General features: G+C 42.4%; 1 protein-coding gene across 1 annotated transcript in view; it reads left to right on the forward strand.

Annotated features, from left to right (window-relative positions):
* LOC124775362 (acyl-CoA Delta-9 desaturase-like) overlaps positions 1-9,482 on the forward strand; it is an 80,624-nt gene extending 71,142 nt beyond the window's left edge. The window contains exon 5 of the mRNA XM_047250194.1: positions 9,149-9,482. Within this exon, the coding sequence (XP_047106150.1) occupies positions 9,149-9,482 (334 nt within the window). The remainder of the gene's footprint in view (positions 1-9,148) is intronic.
* Positions 9,483-25,055: the final 15,573 nt, after the last annotated feature.

Below are 25,055 nucleotides of genomic sequence, written 5' to 3' on the forward strand. Positions count from 1 at the left end.
TGTTTGTTTTTACGGCTCTATGAGGAAGACACCGACCGTTTTTTTGTTAAATGCTACGTCCTTCTGTACCATTAAATCGCTCAATAAAGGTAGTACGATGCGGCGAGTGCAGTTCAAACTAGGAGGGAGGTTGCGAAACCTTTGATGTCGCACATAGCCCGGATAGCTGTGCAAGAGATAGTGAAATATGACAAAATTACGGACTTGAGTGATATGCAGGGCTACTGTAAATGAGTAATTTGTTTTCAGGGCTGTATATTTTCTGAAGTATCACGTGTACATATGTATGATATGTTAAATGCGTTGATGGAACCGTAAAGTCACCAAGTTTGCATTTTGCGCTCGACGAATGTTCATCGGCAGCCCCTCTCGTCACACGTCACACGTCCAAATGTTAATACATACCTTATGCAGCAACAGCCTATCTGTGATCATCAAAGCAACACTCTTGCGGCCTTGGGGCTGTTCCGTTGTTCCTGACAGTGGGGTATATAAACAGGGTTCTTAAAGTGCCCCCAAAGGAAAAAGTCACAACGCATTATGTCAGGCAATCTGAGAGGCCAAGGGAATAGAGCCACTTCTTCACCACTACGCCCAATCTAGCGTCCATGTGTAGTTATCCACGGAAGGAAATCGATGGTTCAAGGAAGGGTTCCCCTTCTTGTTGGAAGATGAAATTCTCGGAATCAGCAGTCTGTTAAGAAAACAATCACAACTGCTACATTTCGAGGTAAGAGGTGCCCATTACAGTTTTCTCACAGAAGAAAAACGGATCATACAGCTTCGTCTGTGATACTGAGCAGAAAACATTAACCGTCGTTGAATCTCGCTCATGAGCCATAGTTTCATGACGATTTTAAGTGAACCACACTCTCATATTGTGTCATTTAAGCTTTCCAGATAAGTGGAAGTTTGCTTGGCGCTGAATATCAGCCTGAAGGCCATTCCGAAATGCTTACCGTATTGTTCGCCGGCAATAAGTTTTCGGTTTTAATTTTTGCATGGGCTGCAAACGGCACGTTTTGAAATGAAACTACCGCTGCAAAATCTTCCACACAGTTTGCTGTGTTGTTCCATGTTCGTGACTTGTGCGGACCATTGATTTTTTTGTGATGGGTACAAAACTTCCCTTCCCCTCCTCACGATTGCCTCCGGCACACTTGATCGATCGGTACTTTTCTCTTAACTGAGACAACCAAAACACAATGCTCTGTTTGCATGGTGGTTCTTTTCCATAACATCTTCTGAATAAATGCTGCACTGTTGTAACAGATAAATATCTCACCTGTACAGAAAATTGGAACAGGGATCAACATAAACATCATTCCCGTCCTTTTTATTACTCATGAAAACCACACATTGCACGTTGTACCAACATACATCTTCAGAGGTGGTGGTCCAGATTGCTGTACACACTGGTACCTCTAATACCCAGTAGCACGTCCTCTTCCACTGACGCATGCCTGTATTCGTAGTGGCATACTATCCACAAGTTCATCAAGGCACTGTTGGTCCTGATTGCCCCACACCTCAAAGGCGATTCGGTGTAGATCCGTCAGAGAGGTTGGTGGGTCACATCGTCCACAAACAGCCCTTTTCAATCTATCCCAGGCATGTTCGATAGGGATCATATCTGGAGAACATTCTGGCCGCTCTAGTCGAGCGATGTCGTTATCCTGAAGCAAGTCATTCACAAGGCGTGCACGATCGGGGCGCAAATTCTCGTCCATGAAGACGAATGCCTCGCCAATATGCTGCCGATATGGATGCACTATCTTTCGGAGGGTGTCATACACGTATCGTACAGCCGTTACGGCGCCTTCCATTACCACCAGCTGCGTATATCGGCCACCCCAAAACAACAGGGGACCTCCAACTTGTGTCTAAGGCGTTCAGCCTGACCTGGTTGCCTCCAAACACGTCTTCGACGATTGTCTGGTTGAAGGCATATGCAACACTCATCGGTGAAGAGAACGTGATGCCAATCCTGAGCGGTCCATTCGGCATGTTGTTGGGCCCATCCGTTCCGCGCTGCATGGTGTCATGGTTGCAAAGATGGACCTTGCCATGGACGCCGGGAGTGAAGTTGGGCGTCACGCAGCCTATTGCGCACAGTATGAGTCGTAACACGACGTCCTGTGGCTGCACGAAAAGCATTATTCAACATGGTGGCATTGCTATCAGGGTTCCTCCGAGCCATAATCCGTATGTAGCAGTCATCCACTGCAGTAGTAGCCCTTGGGCGACCTGTGCGAGGCATGTCATCGACAGTTCCTGTCTCTCTGTACCTCATCCATGTCCGAACAACATCGCTTTGATTCACTCCGAGACGCCTGGACACATACCTTGTTGAGAGCCCTTCTTGGCACAAAGTAACAATGCGGAAGCGATCGAACCGCGGTATTGACGGTCTAGGCATGGCTGAACTACCTCCTTTCTGGTGGAATGATTGGAACTGATCGGCTGTCGGACCCCCTCGGTCTGATAGGCGCTTCTCATGCATGGTTGTTACACATCTCTGAACAGTCAAAGGGACTGTGTCTGTGATACAATATCCACAATCAACGTCTGGCTGCAGGAGTTCTGGGAACCGGGGTGATGGAAAAATTTTTTGATGTGTGTATTTTATCCGTATCTCTAGCGAATTTCGCCCCGCAACTTCATCTGGATTCTGAGGGAATCTGTAATTCTGCCAGTAAATGATGATCGTTTCGAGAAAAAGCACTGAACTGGGAACTGTCGGATTCTGCGCTGCTTTACACCACGCTACACAACATTGGACATTGAATGTGGATGAGCCACTGTACAATGTAAATGAGGCGGCGACTGCGATTCATACTAAAAAATATTCTACGTGCATTAATTACAGTAAACAGATAGATTTCAGAAGTTTCTACGTGACAAACCTTGTCATTGTCGTCCCCAACCGTCCTGATAGTAGGGGTATCTTACTACCACAGTATTTTGATGCAAATGATGATCCTTGTAAATATAAAATTTGACAGTTAATGCTCCAGGCGTTACTGAGTTATGCTTTTATGTCATGCCTTTGCGCACCGAACCATCATCCCTAGCTGAGCTAGGGGTGTGTTATCGTCACAGTAACATTTCTCGTATTAGAATATGTGTGCCAGTTTTGGTGGAAATTGCTTCATGCGTTTCGGAGATATGTTATTTTGTGACTATCTTTGCCTCCCGCCCAACGTGAACTCCAGGGGTGAAACTTCATGGTGAATGTCACCAAAACAATAATTCTAGCGGCACCTAAAACTATGCATTCAAAACTAATATCGGTCGTTATCGAACATTTTTACGTATTACATCTTATCACCCCCATCTCCATCCCTAGGGGTAGTTCTGATATGTACCCCCACAATATTTTTATACAAATAATGAGTCACACTAAACAAAATTTGACTGAAATTGCTGCAGACATCCCTTAGTTAAGCCGGTGTGCTATCCATTTCGACTCCCACCCCTATGAGTGACATGTGGAACTCAGCACCATAGAAATCTTTGCGGGCGTGAGCACAACAACTCACCAAAATTTCACGGTAATTGGATGAATGGTATAGGAATGGATCGAAGATGAACGTAGAAGTGTTCATTTTTACACATTGGATTTTTACCAGTAAAGCTCCGTATCTTTAAAGAATTGAAATTCCATGTGTAAAGCAACTTCAGACGTCTGGTTACTTCACAAAGAGATACTGAGTTAAACATTTGCCTTTAAACATGTAAGCGAGAAAAATCTAGGAAAGGTTTGAAATTGTACATAAAGGTTTTTGGGAGTGTCTCATTATGAAACACTGGATGAGTGTAAAGTGAATGATTTGGGCTTCATTTTAAGCAAAAGCTAGTTTTTCATGTGTCCGAACGTTTATGTCCTTATACGAGGCGTATTTTTTGAAGTAAATACCGTTTTGAAATTAAAAAAAGACGTGCTAAGATATCTCAATAATTTTATTTTTACATGAAAGCCTGTACCTTAATCTACGCACTGACGCCATTACAGTCTGATTCTTCCTTGTTTATGTTGTGTACTGAGTGTTTAAGGTGCCTCCGATAATCGTGAGTCCCGCCGACTGTGAAGTGCGGATTGTTATAAGATTCCTTAGTGCTAAAGGCCTAAAAGCGATCGATATTCATCTTGAGATCTGTGCAGTTTACGGAGAAAACATTATGAGTGATGGAATGGAAAGAAAGTGGTTGATAACATTTAAAGGTGGCCGCACAAATGTGCATGATGAACAACGGAGTGGGCGTCCTTCGGTCGTTAATGAAAGTTTGGTGCAGGAATTGGACAATAAGGTGAGAGAAAACAGACGCTTTACGATTTCCTCCTTGCGGTATGACTTTCCTAATGTTTCTCGTAGTGTTTTGTATGGCATTATGACCAACCACTTGAATTACCGAAAATTGTGCGCACGTTGGGTACCGAAAATGTTGACGGATGTGCACAAAACCAAACGCTTAGACAGTGCATTGACTTTACTTGAGCGGTACCACAACGACGGTGATGATTTCTTAAGCCTAATTGTTACGGGCGATGAAACATGGGTGGCCTACGTCACACCAGAATCAAAGCAACAGTCCATGGAAGTTGAGCAAGGGCATCGTTTTGCTGCAAGACAATGCCCGTCCGCATGTGGCGAATCAGACCAAAGATCGCATCACATCTTTTCGATGCGAAACTCTAGATCATCTTCCGTGCAGCCCCGATCTTGCGCCCAGTGACTGCCATCTGTTCCTGCACTTGAAGAAACACCTGGGCGGTTAGCGTCTTCAAGACAATGACGAAGTCAAAACAGTGGTAATGCCGTGGTTAACAAGTCAGGCGGCAGACTTCTATGAGGAGGGTATTCAAAATCTGGTACAACGTTATGACAAGTGCCTCAGTATTGACGGAAATCATGTAGAAAAGTAGATTAAGGTACAGACTTTCATGTAAAAATAAAATTATTGAGGTATCTTAACACGTCTTTTTTTAATTTCAAAACGGTACTTACTTAAAAAACACGCCTCGTATATCCTGAACTATGTGTGACGCAACGATACAGTGTTGCGGATACATTAAGTGATCCATGTCTGCATACTGTGTTGCGAATACAGTTGCTAATACAGAAGTGGTCTGAAATTATGTGCAAAATTTGTTGGAAGTCGTTAAGTGCTCTGGTTCGCAAATACTGAATGAAACAGTCCGGGCATTTGCGCGATGTGAGTTTTGTGTTGCGTCGAGACGAACACACAATTTCTAGCTGTAATACTCGCCTTTTTCTGTTAAAATTTTAACATTAAATTATACCTTTTAATGAATAGATTGATTGTACAGAATATATTCGACAAAAAAACTTTATTTCTACGTTACTCGTAGCTTTATATGTCAGCTTCATAATGACATGACCATCATTTCGTTAATAGCTATAGTTATTGTGATATTTGGTATATATATATATAAAAATTCGAAATAGTTGCAATGAATAATAGGGTCACTGTAATTTTCCTTCTTCATGTTACACCACGTATTGCCGCAAATGAAATTTAGCTAAGATATTTAATTTTTCTTTAGACTTAGGAGGAGGTCTCCATTTGTCTTCAGTTTCGAATACATATATCTTAAATGGCATGTTCACACCTCCGATGGCACGAGAGCGGGAATGAAATATTCATAACATCCCTTTTATGTCGTAAACCATTCGAGATATAGAAACGAGATTTTGGCTAATGACAGCACGCAAACGAGATTTTTTGCCAGCTAGTGAAAAGACAATTTGCTAGTGTAAGAAACGTGAAATTTCTTCTGTTATGTCACTGCAAACCGGCACAATGAGATCTTCCATAAGTTATTGACATCTCTGGTCGTCAACTGCTTATTTAACAAGATTTTGTTTCAGGATTCTATCGCAACAGCTACTGCAACGTGATTTTGTGCAAATTATACCGTTCTTTTGCCAAAAGAAGCAAAATTATATCTGTCAACCAAATAAATGTAGCTGTCATTCATAACTGATGATGCTTCTTCAGATAAGAAAAGGTCAACATTTCACACACAAATAAAAAGCCAATTCTGTGCAAAGTTTGGCGGAATCGTGTAATATTTAATTGTGAACGGTTACGACTGAAACTTTCCAAAGGTTTTCTCCCTTTTCTTCATCTGAGAAGTATGAAAATAAAAACAGTGTATCATCTTTTCGTTCCTATACCCATTCAGAGTGAAGTGGTGAACGTCTTCACCTTAATTATCTTTTGATGTGTTAAAGATAAATTATGTGTGTTTATAATCTGCTTTAACCTTAACGAAATGCCTCAAGCAGTTCATAAAGTAATGACTATCTTGTTTTTCTAACCGTATTAATTTATATCGAGTATTTATCTTAAATTAAATTTTGCTGTAGTGCTGTTAATCAGTAAGACTTCATAACAGCAGATTCCAGTGGAAGATGCAATTCTCGTTGGTACTTACACGCCCAGCTACGAGTTGACAGGTTTACAAACGCATTTTGTCTGCTGAGCTGAGCGAGCGAGAGAGTGCAGGACTACCTTCGTGACGTACGCTCCGCGGCCTGTCTTTCCCGTGAGCCTCGGGCCCGCTCTCGGTGACGTCACACCGAGCGCGCGACGACCTTCTCTCTAGGTCAGGCTCATCCAAGAATTGCGCCCGGCGGGAGCGCCCGCGCCCCGCGGGCGCAAGACAGTGTAGTTCAGCGCCCCGTCCGCGACCGTGTGTCGCTAGTGTCGCCATAGGAGCGAGAGAGAGAGAGAGAGAGAGAGAGAGAGAGAGAGAGAGAGAGCTGCAGAGCGAGTGAGACCGCACAGCACTGCTGTGCGCTGGACTGTCCAGCGGTCAGATCTAACGTAAACAAAATATTCTATTTCAGAATTAATTTTATGTAAGGGATATAGAGTCTCATTCTTACTGTTAGTAGTTACAAGTAAGTATTTTTTGTTATACTTCGTGTAACAATTTTTTCTATCCATTTTCAGAGTTTAGAAATCGGATCCTTAGTTTGCTGTTTTGTACGTAATAATAAGTTTGAAAACTTACTAAAATAGAATTAAGGTTATAAAGCTCTCTAATTCTTACTGTCAACATTGTTAAAGAGGACAATTGACATTTTACATGTTTCTCTTTTTCGAGGAAACGATTTTGTCTAGGCCTGGTACAATATTCCGTGAGACTGCTAACCTCAAAGAATTGGTCAAATTTTTATCACCAAGGAATGAACGGTTCTTAGTTTTAGCAAGCTTTAAAAGCGAGAAAAAGCGCACACAAATATACGTGGAACCAAACATTGAGAGAACTTTGGCCGTGTGCTTGTGCAAAAGAGGATATTTCTGTCGTGGAAGACAGCTGTAAAAGTCATCTAAAGTTTTACACATAAAAAAGCGGTCCTTCAGGCGGATATGGCACTCTAGGACAATCAGCTCTAGCTGAAGCACTTGTGAGACGTGCTCTGCCCGAAGGGAAAACGGGCGGACAAATATATCAATCGGCTGGCGTTCGGGCGGTCCGCACGGCCAGCTAAGTGACACGGCTCGGCCACTGCGACAACACACAAATTCGCCCGGGGCGCTGGCCGCGGGCGACCGCGGGCGCTAGAGGCCCAGGGGCACAGTGTGGACGAGCCTGCTCTAGGTGACGGTGGTACCGTGTTCCAGAATATACACCACTGGCCATTAAAATTGCTACACCAAGAAGAAATGCAGATGATAAACAGGTATTCATTGGACAAATATATTATGCTAGAACTGACGTGTAATTGCATTTTCACGCAATTTGAGTGCATAGATCCTGAGAAATCAGTACCCACAACAACCACTTCTGGCCGTAATAACGGCCTTGATACGCCTGGGCATTGAGTCAAACAGACGTCGGATGGTGTGTACAGGTACAGCGGCCCATCCAGCTTCAACACGATGACACAGTTCATCAAGAGTAGTGACTGGCGTATTGTGACGAGACAGTTGCTCGGCCACCATTGACCAGACGTTTTCAATTGGTGAGAGATCTGGAGAATGTGCTGGCCAGGGCAGCAGTCGAACATGTTCTGCATCCAGAAAGGCCCGTACAGGACCTGCAACATGCGGTCGTGCATTATCCTGCTGAAATGTAGGGTTTCGCAGGGATCGGATGAAGGGTAGAGTCACGGGTCGTAACACATCTGAAATGTAACGTCCACTGTTTAAAGTGCCGTCAATACGAACAAGAGGTGACCGAGACGTGTAACCAATGGCACCCCATACCATCACGCCGGGTGATACGCCAGTATGGCGATGACGAATACACGCTTCCAATGTGCGTTCACCGCGATGTCGCCAAACACGGATGCGACCATCATGGTGCTGTAAACAGAACCTGGATTCATCCTAAAAAATGACGTTTGCCATTCGTGCACCCAGGTTTGTCGTTGAGTACACCATCGCAGGCGCTCCTGTCTGTGATGCAGCGTCAAGTGTAATCGCAGCCATGGTCTCCGAGCTGATGGTCCATGCTGCTGCAAACGTCTTCGTACTGTTCGTGCAGATGGTTGTTGTCTTGCAAACGTTCCCATCTATTAAGTCAGGGATCGAGACGTGGTTGCAATATCCGTTACAGCTATGCGGATACAACGCCTGCCATCTCAGCTGCTAGTGATACGAGGCCGTTGGGATCCAGCACGGTATTCCGTATTACCCTCCTGAACCCACCGATTTCGTATTCTGCTAACAGTCATTGGATCTCGACCAACGCGAGCAGCAATGTCGCGATACGATAAACCGCAGTCGCGATAGGCTATAATCCGACCTTCATCAAAGTCGGAAACGTAATGGTACGCATTTCTGCTCCATACACCAGGCATCACAACAAAGTGTCACCAGGCAACGCCGGTCAACTGCTGTTTGTGTATGAGAAATGGGTTGGAAACTTTCCTCATGTCAGCACGTTGTAGGCGTCGCCACCGGCGCCAACCTTGTGTGAATGCTCTTAAAAGCTAATCATTTGCATATCACAGCATCTTCTTCCTGTCGGTTAAATTTCGCGTCTGTAGCACGTCATCTTCGTGGTGTAGCAATTTTAATAGTCAGTAGTGTACATTTAACTGAACAGACTTGATATTTTTTAAAGTGGTGGAGTTTTCGGATATGACGAGTGGGGCGTTTGCCGCAGGTCGATCAGCGCGACGGACAGCCTGGCGATGGGCGCGTTCGGGCTGGGCGAGGGATGGCACAACTTCCACCACACGTTCCCCGGCGACTACAAGGCGGCCGAGCTGGGCGGCGGCGCCGTCAACGCAACGGCCGCCTTCATCAGGCTAATGGCTGCCCTGGGCCAGGCGTACGACCTGCAGACGGTGCCGGCAGAGGCTCTGCGTGCCAGGGCGGCCCGCACCGGTGACGGCTCGCACCCCTCCGTGGCCGCCGGCAGGCCGCCGCTCAGCGTGGGCGGCGCCGACCCGCACTACAGGGCGGGCATCCGACGCGCCGCCGGCGCCTGCAGCTAGCTAGCCGGGCGGCTCGCGTCTGCATCTAGCCCACAGTTAACGTCTACTGTACTTCGAAAACGGAGCTGAAAGACGACTAGCCTGTCTGCTGTACACGAAGTATTTTTAATTGGTCTAAACTTGTAAATACTTTGACATGTCCTATATCCTTGTAAAAAGAGGTCTGCGGACGAATAAAGCTACTACTACTACTATTGATTGGCGACTCCATGGAGTGTTCTGTGCACCACGACTAGATAATGGATATAACTGGAAGGAGAAACAGCATTGGTCGTCTTCTTTTTTTTTTTTTTTTTGTCATCTGCAAAATCGATTTTCGGTCACTTAGTGACCATCCTCAGTGCTGTAATATACAATTAACATTGGTAGGCACTGGTATCAACAAGCTTGGAGCGATCACATAAACTCACTCTAAGCTTGTTGATACCAGTGCCTACCAATTTTAATTGTATATTACAGCACGAAAATCGATTTTGCGGATAATAAAACAAAACAAAAAATAAAATACGACCAATGCTGTTTCTCCTTCCAACTACTACTATTACTAAGGTCGGCAGTACCTTGCTCTTTGTCTCACTTGCACAACGTACAATCATCATGCCTCTGACGAGCGGTAATTTCTTTTTCCGTTTTTTAGTTTCGTGTTGTTCGTTATGGCCAGGTAGGAACCATAAACCAGTTATGCGATCTGACGTTTCCCCGGTATATTTCCAATTCGAACAGTTCTCGGGTATCCGACCGGGTAGCGTCGTAGTTTCTCGACAATATTTCGGCAGACGTACAGGCTACCATCTTCCTGTGGTCCCTGACGAATGCTGTGCTGTTCCTCTCGGCGCCCTATATATACTAGCCGTTACCCCCTCCACCGTTCCTCTCCTGGTGCCTTTGGTGCGGCCGGTGCGGCGGCTACTGGAGGTGGTGGGGGAAGCGGCGCCTGGGTCTGAACTGGGGTCTGCGGTCTCTCTGCTGCCGCCGTCGGGGGTGGTCATCGCTCTCTGAGACCGCATCCTCCTACTTCTGCGACTGCGTTACTAAAGAGGCCATCGAAATCCGACTACAGGACCATCTAATTAATAAAGAAAGCGGCCTTCAACTTAGTCAGGCTGGGAACCCTGCAGTCAGCCTGGAGAGAAAGATGCAGTCCCAGAGATCGAGGATCGCCCCCGACGGCGGCAGCAGGGAGACTGCAGACCCCAGTTCAGGCCCAGGCGCCGCTTCCCCCACCACCTCCAGTAGCCGCCGCGCCGGCCGCACCAAAGACACCAGGAGAGGAACGGTGGAGGGGGTAACGGCTAGTATATATAGGTCGCCGAGAGGAACAGCATAGCATTCGTCAGGAACCACCTGAAGATGGCAGCGTGTACGTCTGCCGAGATATTGTCGAGAAACTACGTCGCCACCCGGTCGGATACCCGAGAACTGCTCAAATTCATAAACCAGTTACTGTTCTTTCCTGTTTTGGTTCCTGTTACATCCAATATTATTTAATATTTTCACTGTGGCCCCTTTTTTCTTTTCTCAGACCACCGAACAACACTACTGTCACCAGTTGCTCCTTAAAATCTTTCTAATTTTAATACTTTCCTTCCAAAAACATTTATTCATGCTGTTCCTTCTTCTCTTATTATATGAAGTAGGAAGAAGTGGTCACCAGCAAGCTGCAGTTAGACATATTCTCTGAAATACTTCTTTATTTATTTTATTGATATTTCGTCCGTAACACCTTAGAGTCATTCAGTTTGGTTCTTCGTAGCTGCACCTTACAGGTTTTGTTCTTGTGTTCACAATTTTTTTTAACTAGTCTTCCAATAATTATCATTCCATGAACCAGCTAGAATAGTCAATTGACATTAATAAATATTAACCCTAGCAGTGTACACTTCTGAAGTCACACGAACTGTACACGAGGATCACTGTGATCCTCAATTATTTGCTGGATGTAGAGTATTTTATACTTCAACTGAATTCTCATATAGTAAACGCTTTTCATTTCACCTCTGTCATGTCCTTTTTCAGTCAATATTAGTATTAATGCGCCCAAAATTCGAGACTAAGTAAAAACTGTCATGGAAGCTTTTGAACGATGAAACTTGAGAGTGATATGCACCTAAAGACTTTATTTGCATTTTAATTAAATGAGGCTGCTATTCATTTAATTAAATGTACGTATGAAGCAAATATTTTGAGGTGTTCTCAATTACTCATAAATCCATTCACTCATTATTTCCGCACTCTTATAATATAGACTATAATATTATCAGCAGCTGGCCGACCTCTTCTATTAGGAACAGCTATGTTCCAAGAACGACCATTCTTACCGTGTGGGACTGTGTTTTCTTCACCGCTGTCTGAAAATTCGGCGGACTGATCAGTTTCGCCAATGACCATAACTGCTACAAGAGCATCACCTTGGGAATCACATTTCACAAAGACAGTGACTTACCTCACTTTCACAAATGAGTTGTTCTGAAAATGCTTCCCCTACCCCACCTTCCGTCAGTAAAGTGTCATTTCTACGTCCCATTTTCGCATACGTATACTTCACATTCACCTACAGAACAGTTACGCGATGTATGCTCCAGCGTTACAGTGACCCCTCAAAAAACATTTCTGTTAAATTAATTCAACAACGATGTTTCACAGCTTCTAACGTCCATCCTCTACAACGTCTCACTCAACACTGAATTAAAATTGGTGGTAGCGGACTGTATATGTGCGGTGGTGCAGACACAGCAACGAACAAGAAACGTCAGGGCCAGACTCACACTGGTGTACACTTCTATGGTTAATATACAGACCACATCAAACATATTTTAAAAGAGTACAGAATGTCATATCCAAAGGTGCTACAGCTACAAATTAAATTACTCTCAAATTCAAATAGTAAAAATGCTCTTCAGTGATTGCTGTAAGAACTTGCACTTTGTTTCCATTGAAAAGTGAAATAATGTTCTCCGTGAAACGGAGACCTGATGAACGTAACTGCTGTATAAATATTTTCTTCGTAACTTCAGGGAGACAACAACACATGGTTCACAACCCTGAGCACCTCATCCTCACAATCACAGAATACCGCTGCACTGATGTCAGTTCTGTTCTGGTGATACACAAAACTTTCATGTCCAAATCTCACGCTGCAAACTGTTGCGATGCTTCGTGTTGACGAACTGCAACCATTAAACCAGATCTTGGTAGAAATGGTACGATGTTTCTGCACACAGTGCCTTCCCCGTGCTAGTTTTTGATGTCTTGCCACTTCGAGAAGAGGCAGGTATTTTTTTTCCTATGGAAACGCAATACAAATATTTAATCCATTAATTATTGCCTCCTTTACCGGCAGGTCAGTCTTCTCATTATCAGTTACACCACTACCTCTAATGTGTAATTGCGATTATTGCAGTCTATACAGTAACCACGGTATTACTTCAATTTAGAACCTGTGAAGCAACGCCTGCAAAAATGTATCCATTACTCTTTTGTTGTATATTTCTGAAATCTTAACGTCTCGGATCTAACCAGTTAATTTCTTTAATTGGGTCTATTAGCCTGTTTTCATTCATTCTTTGTAAATGTGCAAAGAATACCGACCTTCATTGCCTTATTGTTGCTGTTACTTCTCTATGTTTTCATACATTTCTTTATTACTGCTTAATTTTCATCATTCATTTTCTTTCAAATACTTCTTGCTCCTCCAATGTATTATTCACCGCTAGGATTCATTTGTGTAGTGACATTTTGATCTTATTCATGAATATCTCGATGTGCACTCTTTTATTCTAAACATTTTTAGTTATTCCACATTACCTCTCCGTTTAGTCAGTCTTATCTAAGGCAGATTCTTCTAACTGTTCCTCTCGAATTATTATCTTCTAACTAACTCGATTTTCTTTGTATTTGAGCAGTGTTCGTTATTAAAAATCTTGGTGCATTTTTTATGTTAGTAGAAGCAGAACGAAAGTGAGTACACGTTAAATTATTAAACTGATCTGATCTCAGTAGACCTTCTCCTGCAAAAGCCTAAAACCCAAATTCAAGTCCCAGTCCAGAATATGCTCATAATCAGCAAACACTCGCTGAAGAATAAATGTTTAAGTTTTGAGACTTCCTTCGTAGTCTCAGTCGTTGCCGGCCATCACGCTCTTTCTCACACTGCACTACAGAACAGCCTCACATAATAAACCGATTCCTGATAAACACCGCACGTTCTCTGGTATTAAACAATGCTCGTGCAGAAATTCAAATGCGGGAAGATGAAAACGCTAAGACACTGTCTTACAACTATTCGCTTCTACATTCATAATAATCTGCATACTAAAATTAAAAATTTTATTTGCTCATGTAACGAACATAGTTTATTACGAGAATTCGCTGACAAAGTGAACAACAATAGTACAGACGATCGTTTGTCAACGCCAATAGACACATTAGAGAATACAAAAATATTTTATGACGGGAGTTTTCACGGGACAGTATTATCTCCAAATATTTATTCCCTCGCGTCTCGTAATATGAAGAATCGAGTTCCACAGTACAAAAAAGTTATGAAAAAATAAAATAAATTCCGGAAAGATAAGAATCTCTCTCCTGGTACTACTAACACTAAAGGCTGTGAAAATATCAGCCGTCTTTTCGATCCCGATAGCATGAATCTGATATTCATCAAGATCGCCATGAACAGTTGTATCAAGAATAATTGTTTGCAACAGCGTCTTTCTCTTTATGCTTGGAGGGTCATATGAACAACGGATTATGTAAAAACAGTTGTTCGTAGCAAAGAGATTACGACTATCATTAAAAAGTACTGTGTTATGTGATGGCGATAGCCTCAAATCTTTCGACTTCCGGGTAGTACAACAGTATAATACCAGGAATAAAAATAGGATCAACTGCCACTGATGTCAGAAATAGCAGAATCTGATACAGGAGTCGATGAATGCTTTCAAGTCAATAAGCTGCGGCAGCAAATATTTGACATTGACAGCGTCTGCGTTGTATTTTGGATACGAGCCAACCAAACTACTAGAAGTGTTCAATGAATGTACTCCCGCAACACTATGTGAATGCAGCAACAATACACACCATGAAGAGCAACACGTATGTTTTACTTGGCTTCTGTTATGTTTTTCGCCTCCCTGTCCACATGTGAGCCAATTAAGGATAAGATTAATAATTATATGAAGCATGATCTGATTCTTGATAATATTGAATAATTCAGTGAAGGGACCTCCTATACAGACGTTCAGTTTATAAAAGAATTCCTTTAAAGAAACTTCCTTGGCAAAGAACACACCGCCTTTTGTGCTGCCTTATAAATAAGATAGCGTACAACAATTTAAGTTATATCAGCATTCAAAAAAGGCTAAACTTTCTCTCCGAAGGTATGGATGCATGGCATTAAGGGTGACAACTATGGCAAAAAGTCTGTAGAAAATCATCAGGAATGGTGCTTGAACTACTTATGACTTATTGTGACTACAAATAGAAAATTTAAATACGAAAATCAACACGAATGAAGTTCAGATGTAAACATGGAATAAAAAGACATGTGACACCCCTCTTAATGGGAGGCAGAATACCGATGCCGTTCTACTACCAGAGATGTCATAGATATCTGTTGGCAGTAAAGAATTACATTATTTATCAGTGTTTGTACCAATAGGTAAATAGTCTTGTATGTAGTGTGAAATCTGTACATAGTTTAGTTCATGTATTACCAAAGACAATGTTGTTTTATTTCATAAATATCTTCAATACTAAATTTACACCTTTATACGAAGATTATGGGATTTAGCAATGTTTTATATATCTGTATTTTTTTAAGAGCTTGGTAACATGCAAGATTCTTTAAGTCACAATTTGCCAATAGTTGCTAATTTGGATCCGTTCCAAAAATTACAAATGTTTCGTCATTTTATATGAAACAATCGGTTTTACTTGTTAATAACATGCTAATTGAATAAAAAATAGAGACATCAAGATCATAACCAGTGAATACTTGAAGTAAATAATTGTGATGTTTAATGATGTGTTACTATGATATGTGTGTAACTATGTAAATATAGATTATTACAATAAAACTAAAAATATGTGTAAAATGATTCTGATGTTTTCAAGTAAGAATGAGAGAGAGAGAGAGAGAGAGAGAGAGAGAGAGAGAGAGGAGTGAGGGAGAAGTTAATAGAATTTTCTAGTTTTTATATGTGTTATAAATCTACTTGTAAACACCACATCAGCATCCCTGTTAATAACTAACGGAGGATTGTAGCATTGGAATGCTCGTTTATTCTGGGTGAGATTTACTTAATAACAGTTGTAAAATTCATTTTGCCACCATTCGTCGCTAAGAGACCTATAGATCTTGAATCTATTTCACATCCTCTCGCTTTTCGTGGGCTAAGTCGTCCATCTGTTAACTATACCACTCTTAGTGATACTTTTTAACTCTTTGATATTCTTGTAAAATAATACAACGCTATAACTTTCGCTGACAGTGCTTATTGGAAATCCGTTAATGGTCCCCAGCTGGTTCTATTTTTAAGCAATTTCTTTATTCATTTGTTCCCTTCTTCTCAAATTTCACATGAATGGTGATTTATGTGGTTCTAGATCTTCACACTTTTTCCTGCTTTTACTCACCAACCTACCAGCTTCTAAGGTCCTCGTTGTCGACTGTACTTGTAGCTCCAACTCAATCGGACCCATCCACAACAGAGCATCTGGTTCTGGTCGACTTATTGTATGCCTTAACCATCTATATTTTTCCTTCTTATTTCTAAGCTGACTGGTATTCATTCAGTAGCCTTCAACAATGCATCACTTGAAATCATTTATGACGATGTGGCGTTAATAATTTGCTGTGCACAGTGCTTTATGAACCCTTGATGTTCATTGATGGGCAATGCTCAACATTACTTGGAAATGTTCTGACTGAATTGATTGTAACGCCTAACGTCTTAACCTTGATTTAAAGTCCCACAGCCTTAGCTACACACTCTAATTTTGATCTTTATGTGCCTGAGGTTAAGTGTGTGTAGAAAGCGTCTTCATCAAAGTCTAAATCCCCACGATAGCTGTATATCTCAGCTGCTATTTTTTGACCATGATCCCCACCATTTAATACATGAATGTATGTAATGCAGTGTCACAAAATGATTGTGCCTGAGAATGATATAAAAGTGGACCATGACCTAGGTACACAAAAACGAAATAGCAGGATGTAACATTTTGTGCAGCATTCAGCACCAGGTATGGTTCCATTAGGTCACATTATCCAGCATCGGTCTTGACGTTTAAAGTAAATTTAAAGAGTGACATCTCGAAATACAACCATAAGTTTCTGTTACTACAAGGCGTTACTGGGAGATCGAATGCACTCTACTGAACATTAGATAGGGGTACATTACAAATGCCATCATATACAAGAAACTTAGTTAGGTTAAAACCAATAACAAAAATAATAGTGCAAAACATACAACATACCAGGACTATCCAGTTTTTATGTTCAATAGCATATCCAACACACACAAAACAATGACGTCATGAAAGGCTGCACAACACAGCCAAGTGGGACAAAAGCCTAGCACAGAAGTAAATCTAACGAAACTTATCTGCAATCGTATACTGTTTTCTACAAGTACACTGAATGAGCACCGATACTTGTTCGGTAACCTAACTTGTTCTGCATCTTGCTGTGCAGTATGAAGTCCAACATGTTCACCGCAAGTCGAGTACACCAGACGCAGCAAATGATGCACGTGGCAACTGCAATAGCGTAATGATGTGCTATGTCATTCTTACTCGGTATACTGGCAGAAACGGAGCCACGTGTCGGAGCCCATCCTTTAAGCTAGATGGTAATGCTAAACCACACCAAACCAAGCTTCAACAATTCACCATTCTATCGACAAAGATGATAATAATCTAGAGTCAACTAAAAACAGTAAATTTGACGTTGTTGGATACCAACTGCACAAAAAAGAAATCGTCTCAATAAACTGTGCTACTATCGCACCTGCCATGGCTATGCTCATAAGAAGTAGCGACCAGTCACAGTGTCTCTTCAGATAGAAACATTCCAAACAAATCTAACGATGTTTGTATCGTAGTTGCAGAGTGTTCGTTAGACTACCACCAGTTGCTCAATAAAGTATAATTTTAAAGTCATAATTTAGTGGTATTTGTAATATGTAATTCCTTAAGTTTGTTAAAACCGTAGTACACATGCAGCAAAAAATCTTTTACTGTCAGTCACTTAAATTGTAAATCAATATCACAGAGGAATGATGCGTGGTTTTGGGTGGTTTGATTACTGGTACGTCAATCTTAGACTCATACTAATTTGTTTTCGTGAACATGGCTGAAGGATTTCTGTACGTGCAGTATAATTAGAAGTTACTGTTGACAGCCTTACAATGCCAGTGTGTAGTGGATTCCAGACGGTCAATATACAATGACAGATTAAGAGAGGAAACACGAAAGATAAGATTTTAACATCCCACCGACGACTAAACATTAGTGGAAGAACAAGCACGGACTGGAGAAGGAAATCAGTTTTGTCCTTTAAAAAGGAAGCCGTTCCAGCATTCACCTTGTACAATTTCGGGAAATCGCGGAAAACCAGAATCTGTATACCTGGACGGGAATTGAATCCAATTCCTCGAGATTGCTAGTTCAGTGTCTTACCACTGAGCCACCTGTTTCAGCATGTTGGAGATGGGCAGAGGGGAAAATCGGAGGAGGCCTATTCAAAGGAACCATCTTACCATAGGCCTGTGGTGATTTTTATAAGTACATGTTTTTTTATATAAATCTCAAACAGGAAGTAATTTAAAAGAAATTAGAAGCTAAATCATAATAACAATGCCACAGCATTACTCACTTTTGTGAAGATTAAATTCCCTTATAAGGCCTGCCGGTGAGAGAGGAAATCATTAACATATGCAGTACATATTAAAAGTTGAAAGATTTCGGGAATGAAGTATACGCCACGGGCAATTTTCTAACGCTGAGGAATGGGTTTGGCCATCTCGGCTGTCTTCAGCCAATAAATATTATCACTTTGCTCTTGGTCCTCTATGCTGACAGTTATTTGGTAAGGTAAATACACTGAAGAACCAAAGAAACTGGTATACCTTCCTGATATCGTATAGGGCCTCCGCGAGCACGCAAAAGTGCCGCAACACGACGTGGCATGTACTCGACTAATGGCTGAAACAGTGTTGGAGGGAACTGACACCATGAATCCTGCAGGGCTGTTCTTAAATCCGCAAGAGTATGAGAGGGTGGAGATCTCTTCTGAACAGCACCTTACAAGGCATCCCCTTACAAGGCACCCCAGATATGCTCAATAGTGTTCATGTCTTGGGAGTTTAGTTTCCAGCGGAAGTGTTTAAACTCAGAGAAGTGTTCCTAGAGTCACTCTGTAGCAATTCTGGACGTGTGACGTGTCACATTGTCCTGCTGGAATTGCCCAAGTCCGTCGGAATTCACAACGGACATGAATGGATGCGGGTTATCAGCCAGGATGCTTACGTACGTGTCACCTGTCAGAGTCGTATCTATACGTAGCAAAGATCCTATATCACTCCAATTGCACGCGCCCCACACCATTACAGAACCTCCACCACCTTGAACAGCCCATGCTGACGTACAGGGCCATGAGGTTGACTCCATACCCGTACACGTCCATCCACGCAATATAATTTGAAACTATACTCGTCCGAACAGGCAACATTTTTTCAGTCATCAACAGTCCAATATCGATGTTGACGTGCCCAGGGGAGGCGTAAAGCTTTGTGTCGTGTAGTCTTCAAGGGTACACGAGTGGCCCTTCGGCTCCGAAAGCCCATATCGTTGATGTTACGTCGAATGGTTCGCACGCTGATACCAGGATTGAAATCTGCGGCAATTTGCAGAAGGGTTCCATTTTTGTCACCTTGAACGATTCTCTTCATTCGTCATTGGTCCTTTTCTTGCAGGATCTCTTTCCAGCCGGAGCGATGTCGGATTATCTGATGTTTCACCGGATTCTCTATTTTACGGTACACTCGTGAAATGACCGAACGAGAAAATCCTCACCTCACTGCTACCTCGGAGATGGTATGTCCCATCGCTCGTGCGCCGACTACAACATGACTTCCAAACTCGTTTGAATCTTGAAAACCTGCCATTGTAGCAGCACTAACCAATCTAACAACTGCGCAAGACACTTGTTGTCTTATATAGGCGTTGCCGACCGCAGAGCCGTATTCTGCCTGTTTACATGTCTTTGTATTTGAATACGCATGCCTATACTAATTTATTTGGCGCTTCAGTGTATATTCCAGCATAACAAGCAAAAGTTATTTTTCATTTTCAAATACCGAACTGTTCTCCCAGGAGCGTCATAAGATGGAGATTTGTATAAAGCATTTACTGCAACTTATTCTCCTAGTGTAACTGGAAATGTTCTAAAATTGTACTTTGCAAAAATTAATATAATTCACTACCTGACAAAAAAGTGAAGCAGGCAGAAGGAACGGAAGAAACGAGATGAAACTTCACTGGTTGAGAGGGTACGTGATGTTATTTCAATGCTTACAAAAGAGGTAAATTTACAAAGAACTTAGCAGTATGAGCCCAGTTGCACCCACTTTGGCCTGGATGTATCCACTCATACCACTGGGAAGGGTGTTATAAGTTGTTTTATCCACTCCTGAGGCAAGCTGGCCTGTAGCTGTACTAACACTAGGATGTAGTGCGAGTTGGTTCCACACATCTTATATTGAGGACAGACCCGGCGATCTTTCTGGCCACGGGAGTACATCAGCATGAGAGAGACAGTCCATAGAGACACGCTCTATGTGTGGACGAGCATTCTCCAGTTGAAAAATGGCATTACTATACTGTCTGGATACAGGCATTAATTTGGTTGGGAATGCGTGTCACACATCCGTTGCATCCTCTCCTGAGGCAAGATGGCTCACAGCTGTTGTAACTTTCCTTGATATCCTGGATACTCGACACTGGGATGGAGTTCAAGTACATACAGTTAAGTAAATCCTTATATCTGTCTTGTAATAATGTGAACTAATGTTTTACGTGTTCCAGTTTCCACTCTTTCTCCTTTCGGAGCAAGTAAAGAACCCATAGTTGCACTGACCATTGTATTTTCACCAGGTACAACACTTTGTCCTGTTGAAAAATGGCACCACAATACACTGCATGAGAAGTAACGCATGAAGAAGCACGACGTCCGAAACGCACTGTTGAGCCGTCAGAGTTCCCTCCGTCACTAGTAGCCCTGACCTGCAGTCATACCCGATGGCTCCCCACATCACGACAGCAGGAATAACAACGCTGTGCCTTTCCAAAACGGTGGAAGAATGGGACTTTCCAGGTCGCAGCCACACTCGCCGATGCTATTCATCAGCAGTCCATGCTTCCTGGTCACTACACCACTTTACATGTAGCTGTTTGTGTTGTGATGTTAACGGCAGCCTACACGTAGGATGGTAATTCCCTAGTGCGGCCACTGCTACTCTCCTACCAATGGCGTGGGGTGACACAGAACGTTATAGGCAGTCCATAGAACTACAGGTACCCGGATCACTCTATAATAGTCTTCGAGACTATTGTAGAAGCAGAGTGGCTGAGTGACAAGAGGGCAGCCGCAAAGTTGTAAAAAGGATTACCAAAGGATGTCCACAGGGCTCTATCAGCAGACCCACCTTGTGGGATATCAGAATTGAACCGCTCTTGAATTTAATCGAGGGAGATGAACGTTCAGATGGGATCGTTGCGTATGCTGGCTACCTGTTAGTTGTGACAGCAGCCAACACAAGTGTTGGAAAACAAGGCCAGTGGTATGCTACATACAATACAACAACGGTGCAACCGGAGCAAATTACCTACAGCAGCACAAAAAGAGCGTACATAATGCTTAAATGTTCGCTACAAAGACATACGGCAATTAAAATAAAGAACACAAACATGAAACGTAAAGTAGTAAGCAGGTATCTTGAGGTACACGTTGACGAACGACATAGCTTCAACGAAAACACACTACTAATCTCGAACAAAACGGAAAGTTTATTTCACAAACTAGCGACATTAAATTCGACACGATACAGGCTACCACTCACACACATAACAATGTACCACAGTGCACTTTTCGAGTCGGTATTGAGCTTTGCACCTAGTACACGGGCACACAGACTCACTCTCGTCATGAACAGGGCCACTGTTAGGCGGTGACAGAGGAGTGTACTACTTAGGTCTTAGATTATCTGAGGCGCTCGGCACCACATCATTCGATTCGCTGTATGTGGTACCCGATCGATATAACCCCCAAGTATCGGCCTGAAACATACTGGGTGAAGATGGGTAGACCTGAGACAGTGTTGTAGATCAATTAATGGGTCCACTGCTTAAAAAATCTCTTGATTTATTCTACAAAAATGTTTTTTAAAAGATTAATAATAAGTTAGTGGTGCCTTTTATTTCTCCTATAGCTGTGTCGGATCAGTAACTTAATAAGATTATACTGAGGCAGGATATTGTTCCAAAGCCATGCAGAATTATTTTACTAAATAACCCAGTAGTCGTAGTTGTTACGTAACCTAACAAACATCAGCTCACACAGCACTCTAACAAACAACACCGATATAGGTTAGATGCACATGGACTCAACAAATAGTGCTTTCCCGACGAGCGATGTTCATATGGATAGTTACTAAAATGGGTAGGATCACATGAGGACGCTGGGCTTGAAGTTTAATACCAAGTCCCCTTCCCCAGGAGGTATCGATGAAGGTATATCTATATCTTCTCTTTCCTGTTTTCTTTTATTCTCTTCTTAAATTTTACCATAACTTTATAATTTCCTACTTCCAAATTTCTGTACTTTTCTTTTAAAAGTAAACGTAATTCCTGAAAAAAGAGAAGAAGAAGAAGTCCATTAGTTGTTCTCGTATGGCAGGCGCAGACGTGAAGAGGTTACAATATGCTTGGTGCACAGTACTGTGATCAGTCTTCGTCGTGGTCGGAAGTAGTCGACCAGAACACTGACAATGAGTGTGCCTGCCCTCACATTTCCATGTAGTCCAACGTAGGGCCGCTGTCATGTCCGAATGACCCACAAATCTGGATAGCGCACAATTCGACCAGTTGGCCGATTAGAGATCCACAGTGAGGCTCCTTTCAAACTCTGTCTCGTGCTGATAACGCTGTCTCGTACGAGTGTGCAACATCTCTGTTTCCTTCAAAGTGATCAGTCAACATCTGGCGCAGTTGATACGTCTGACATCTCTTATATACCCCACAAAGCCTCGTAAGAGCACTAAAAACGAACAACACTAAAGCACTGTGGTGAGCGTTCTGCCTGTCACACAGAACACAAGTCAAATAGATACGCACCAATGGTGCCTACGTGTACGAAGTTAAATTGATGTCCAACCATGGCTGCTGGGTCCTTAATTTTTTTGACAGGCACTTTATAAAATAAGTCTTGACTATTACTACCTCCCACATTTACACTTTGAAATTATTAAAGTAGAGAGAAGCTTCATTTACATTCTAACCAGACTGTGCCTCACACAAAAGTGGAGCGTTCGTCCTCTTTGATTGTTGTACTTTCTGCAACGCATCATTGGCATCAGCGACAAATTTTATACTATAGGATATGCTGCATTCATATCCTGTACAATTATCATTAAATGTAAGGATACTATATGTGGTGTCACCGCCAGACACCACACTTGCTAGGTGGTAGCTTAAATCGGCCGCGGTCCATTTAGTACATGTCGGACCCGCGTGTCGCCACTGTGTGATCGCAGACCGAGCGCTACCACAAGGCAGGTGTCGAGATACGGACGAGCACTCGCCCCAGTTGTACGGACGACATTGCTAGCGACTATACGGACGAAGCCTTTGCTCTCATTTGCCGAGAGACAGTTAGAATAGCCTTCTGCTAAGTCCATGGCTACGACATAGCAAGTCGCCATTAGCTTTACATAGTTTGAGAGTTATCGTATAAATGTCTCAACAAGAAGAACGTTGTAAACCAACAAAGAATTAAAGTTAAGTATAAAGCAGCTACGTACTTTTCTTGCTACCAGTCAATAGTTATCCTGTTCCAGACTTCACGCCAGTCGGCGTGTGTGTACGTGTGCCTTTCTTTCGGCTACCCGTCACTGTGGACTGGCTGCCTTAGCAGTCCACATCACTATATCACTGTATATCACTGTATCGTGAGAAAGACCGCCTAAATTGTGGTCCTTTTCCGCGATTGGCTGCTGCATTCGGAAGTTGCGCACCAAAATGATAATTTTCTGTTATTAATATTAGACAAAGTAAACAGCGTATTCATTTGCAGTTCAGATTAAAGCGTCTCTCAGTAGCTTGTTATCATTCCATTATTTCACAAGTACTGATAACCAGCACAATAATAAACAACTGGTAAACGGAAAAGCAGACGAAGCACTTTGGTGATCTTCGGATGGCGCCTAACTTACATGGAGGGCAAAGTGGTTCAGCTGTAAGATCGTAGCTAGTTTGGCAGTCTCGGAGGACAGACACGTTGTCTGCCGCGGTCGACATCAAGTTGAGGCTTTATTAGCATTGTATGGTTTGTAAATAGAGCTTATTCGGCAGTGTCGGAGGACAGACATGTTGTCTGCCGCGTTATCTGTCAAGACTTAGTTTGCAATATCTAGTTTGTAAATGGGAAAGCCATAATTACGGAGATATCCAGTTTATAAATTTGTTGAAGAATAGAAAATATTTGTGACTCTAAAGTGGAATGTAATGTGCAGTTTTTCGTGTTCTGCCAATAAAAAGCGAGTGGCATCCCGTATAAACAAACTGATCGGAAATTTTATTTTTTCTAAAATAACAGTTCCTCGTGCCAGCTAACATCCCAAAAATGTTCGGGCTCACATGTGGTTCCTCTTCGTCGAAATAAACTGTGCAAAAACTCAGTGGCATCTGATACGTAACAGAAGATGCAACTGTTAACCATACTTATCAGTCTCTTGTTCAACCAAAGCTATGAAGATGGGAAAAAGTGGCTTTTGTAGTACGAAATAAACAAGACGTCAACAATTGTTGACAAGAAATAGACTTATATTACAATAGCTCAACCTGGAGGAAGTGCGCAACTGATTTCACGCACTAGTTACCGGTGAAAATCCAAAGTCTACTCAGTGCTCGTTCAGAAATTACTTTTTCCCTTTCGAGTTGCATGGCAGGGCGTCCTACACAGGAATGAAACGATGTGATGTGAAGGCGGCGCCCAGCAGAAATTCGAATATCACACAAATTATTACATACGTGGGGCAGTGAAGGTAAAATAACTAATGAAATAACGAAAATACTGAGTCTATAGATATTATTCAACACTATTCAAATTAAAAGAATGGAAGCGTACCACATCTCTGTCACGCTAGAAATAATATGTCTATATGTTCACTTTTTTACAATTGCTTTAGTACGGTCTATGAAGTTTGGTAAATAATCACCATGTAATTGTTCTCCACCCTACTATCCTTTTACGAATATCCGTCAGTTAATTACATACCAGTATTTCCAAACACT

Source organism: Schistocerca piceifrons, chromosome 2 (assembly GCF_021461385.2).
Source record: "Schistocerca piceifrons isolate TAMUIC-IGC-003096 chromosome 2, iqSchPice1.1, whole genome shotgun sequence".
NCBI classification, from domain to species: Eukaryota; Metazoa; Arthropoda; class Insecta; order Orthoptera; family Acrididae; genus Schistocerca; species Schistocerca piceifrons.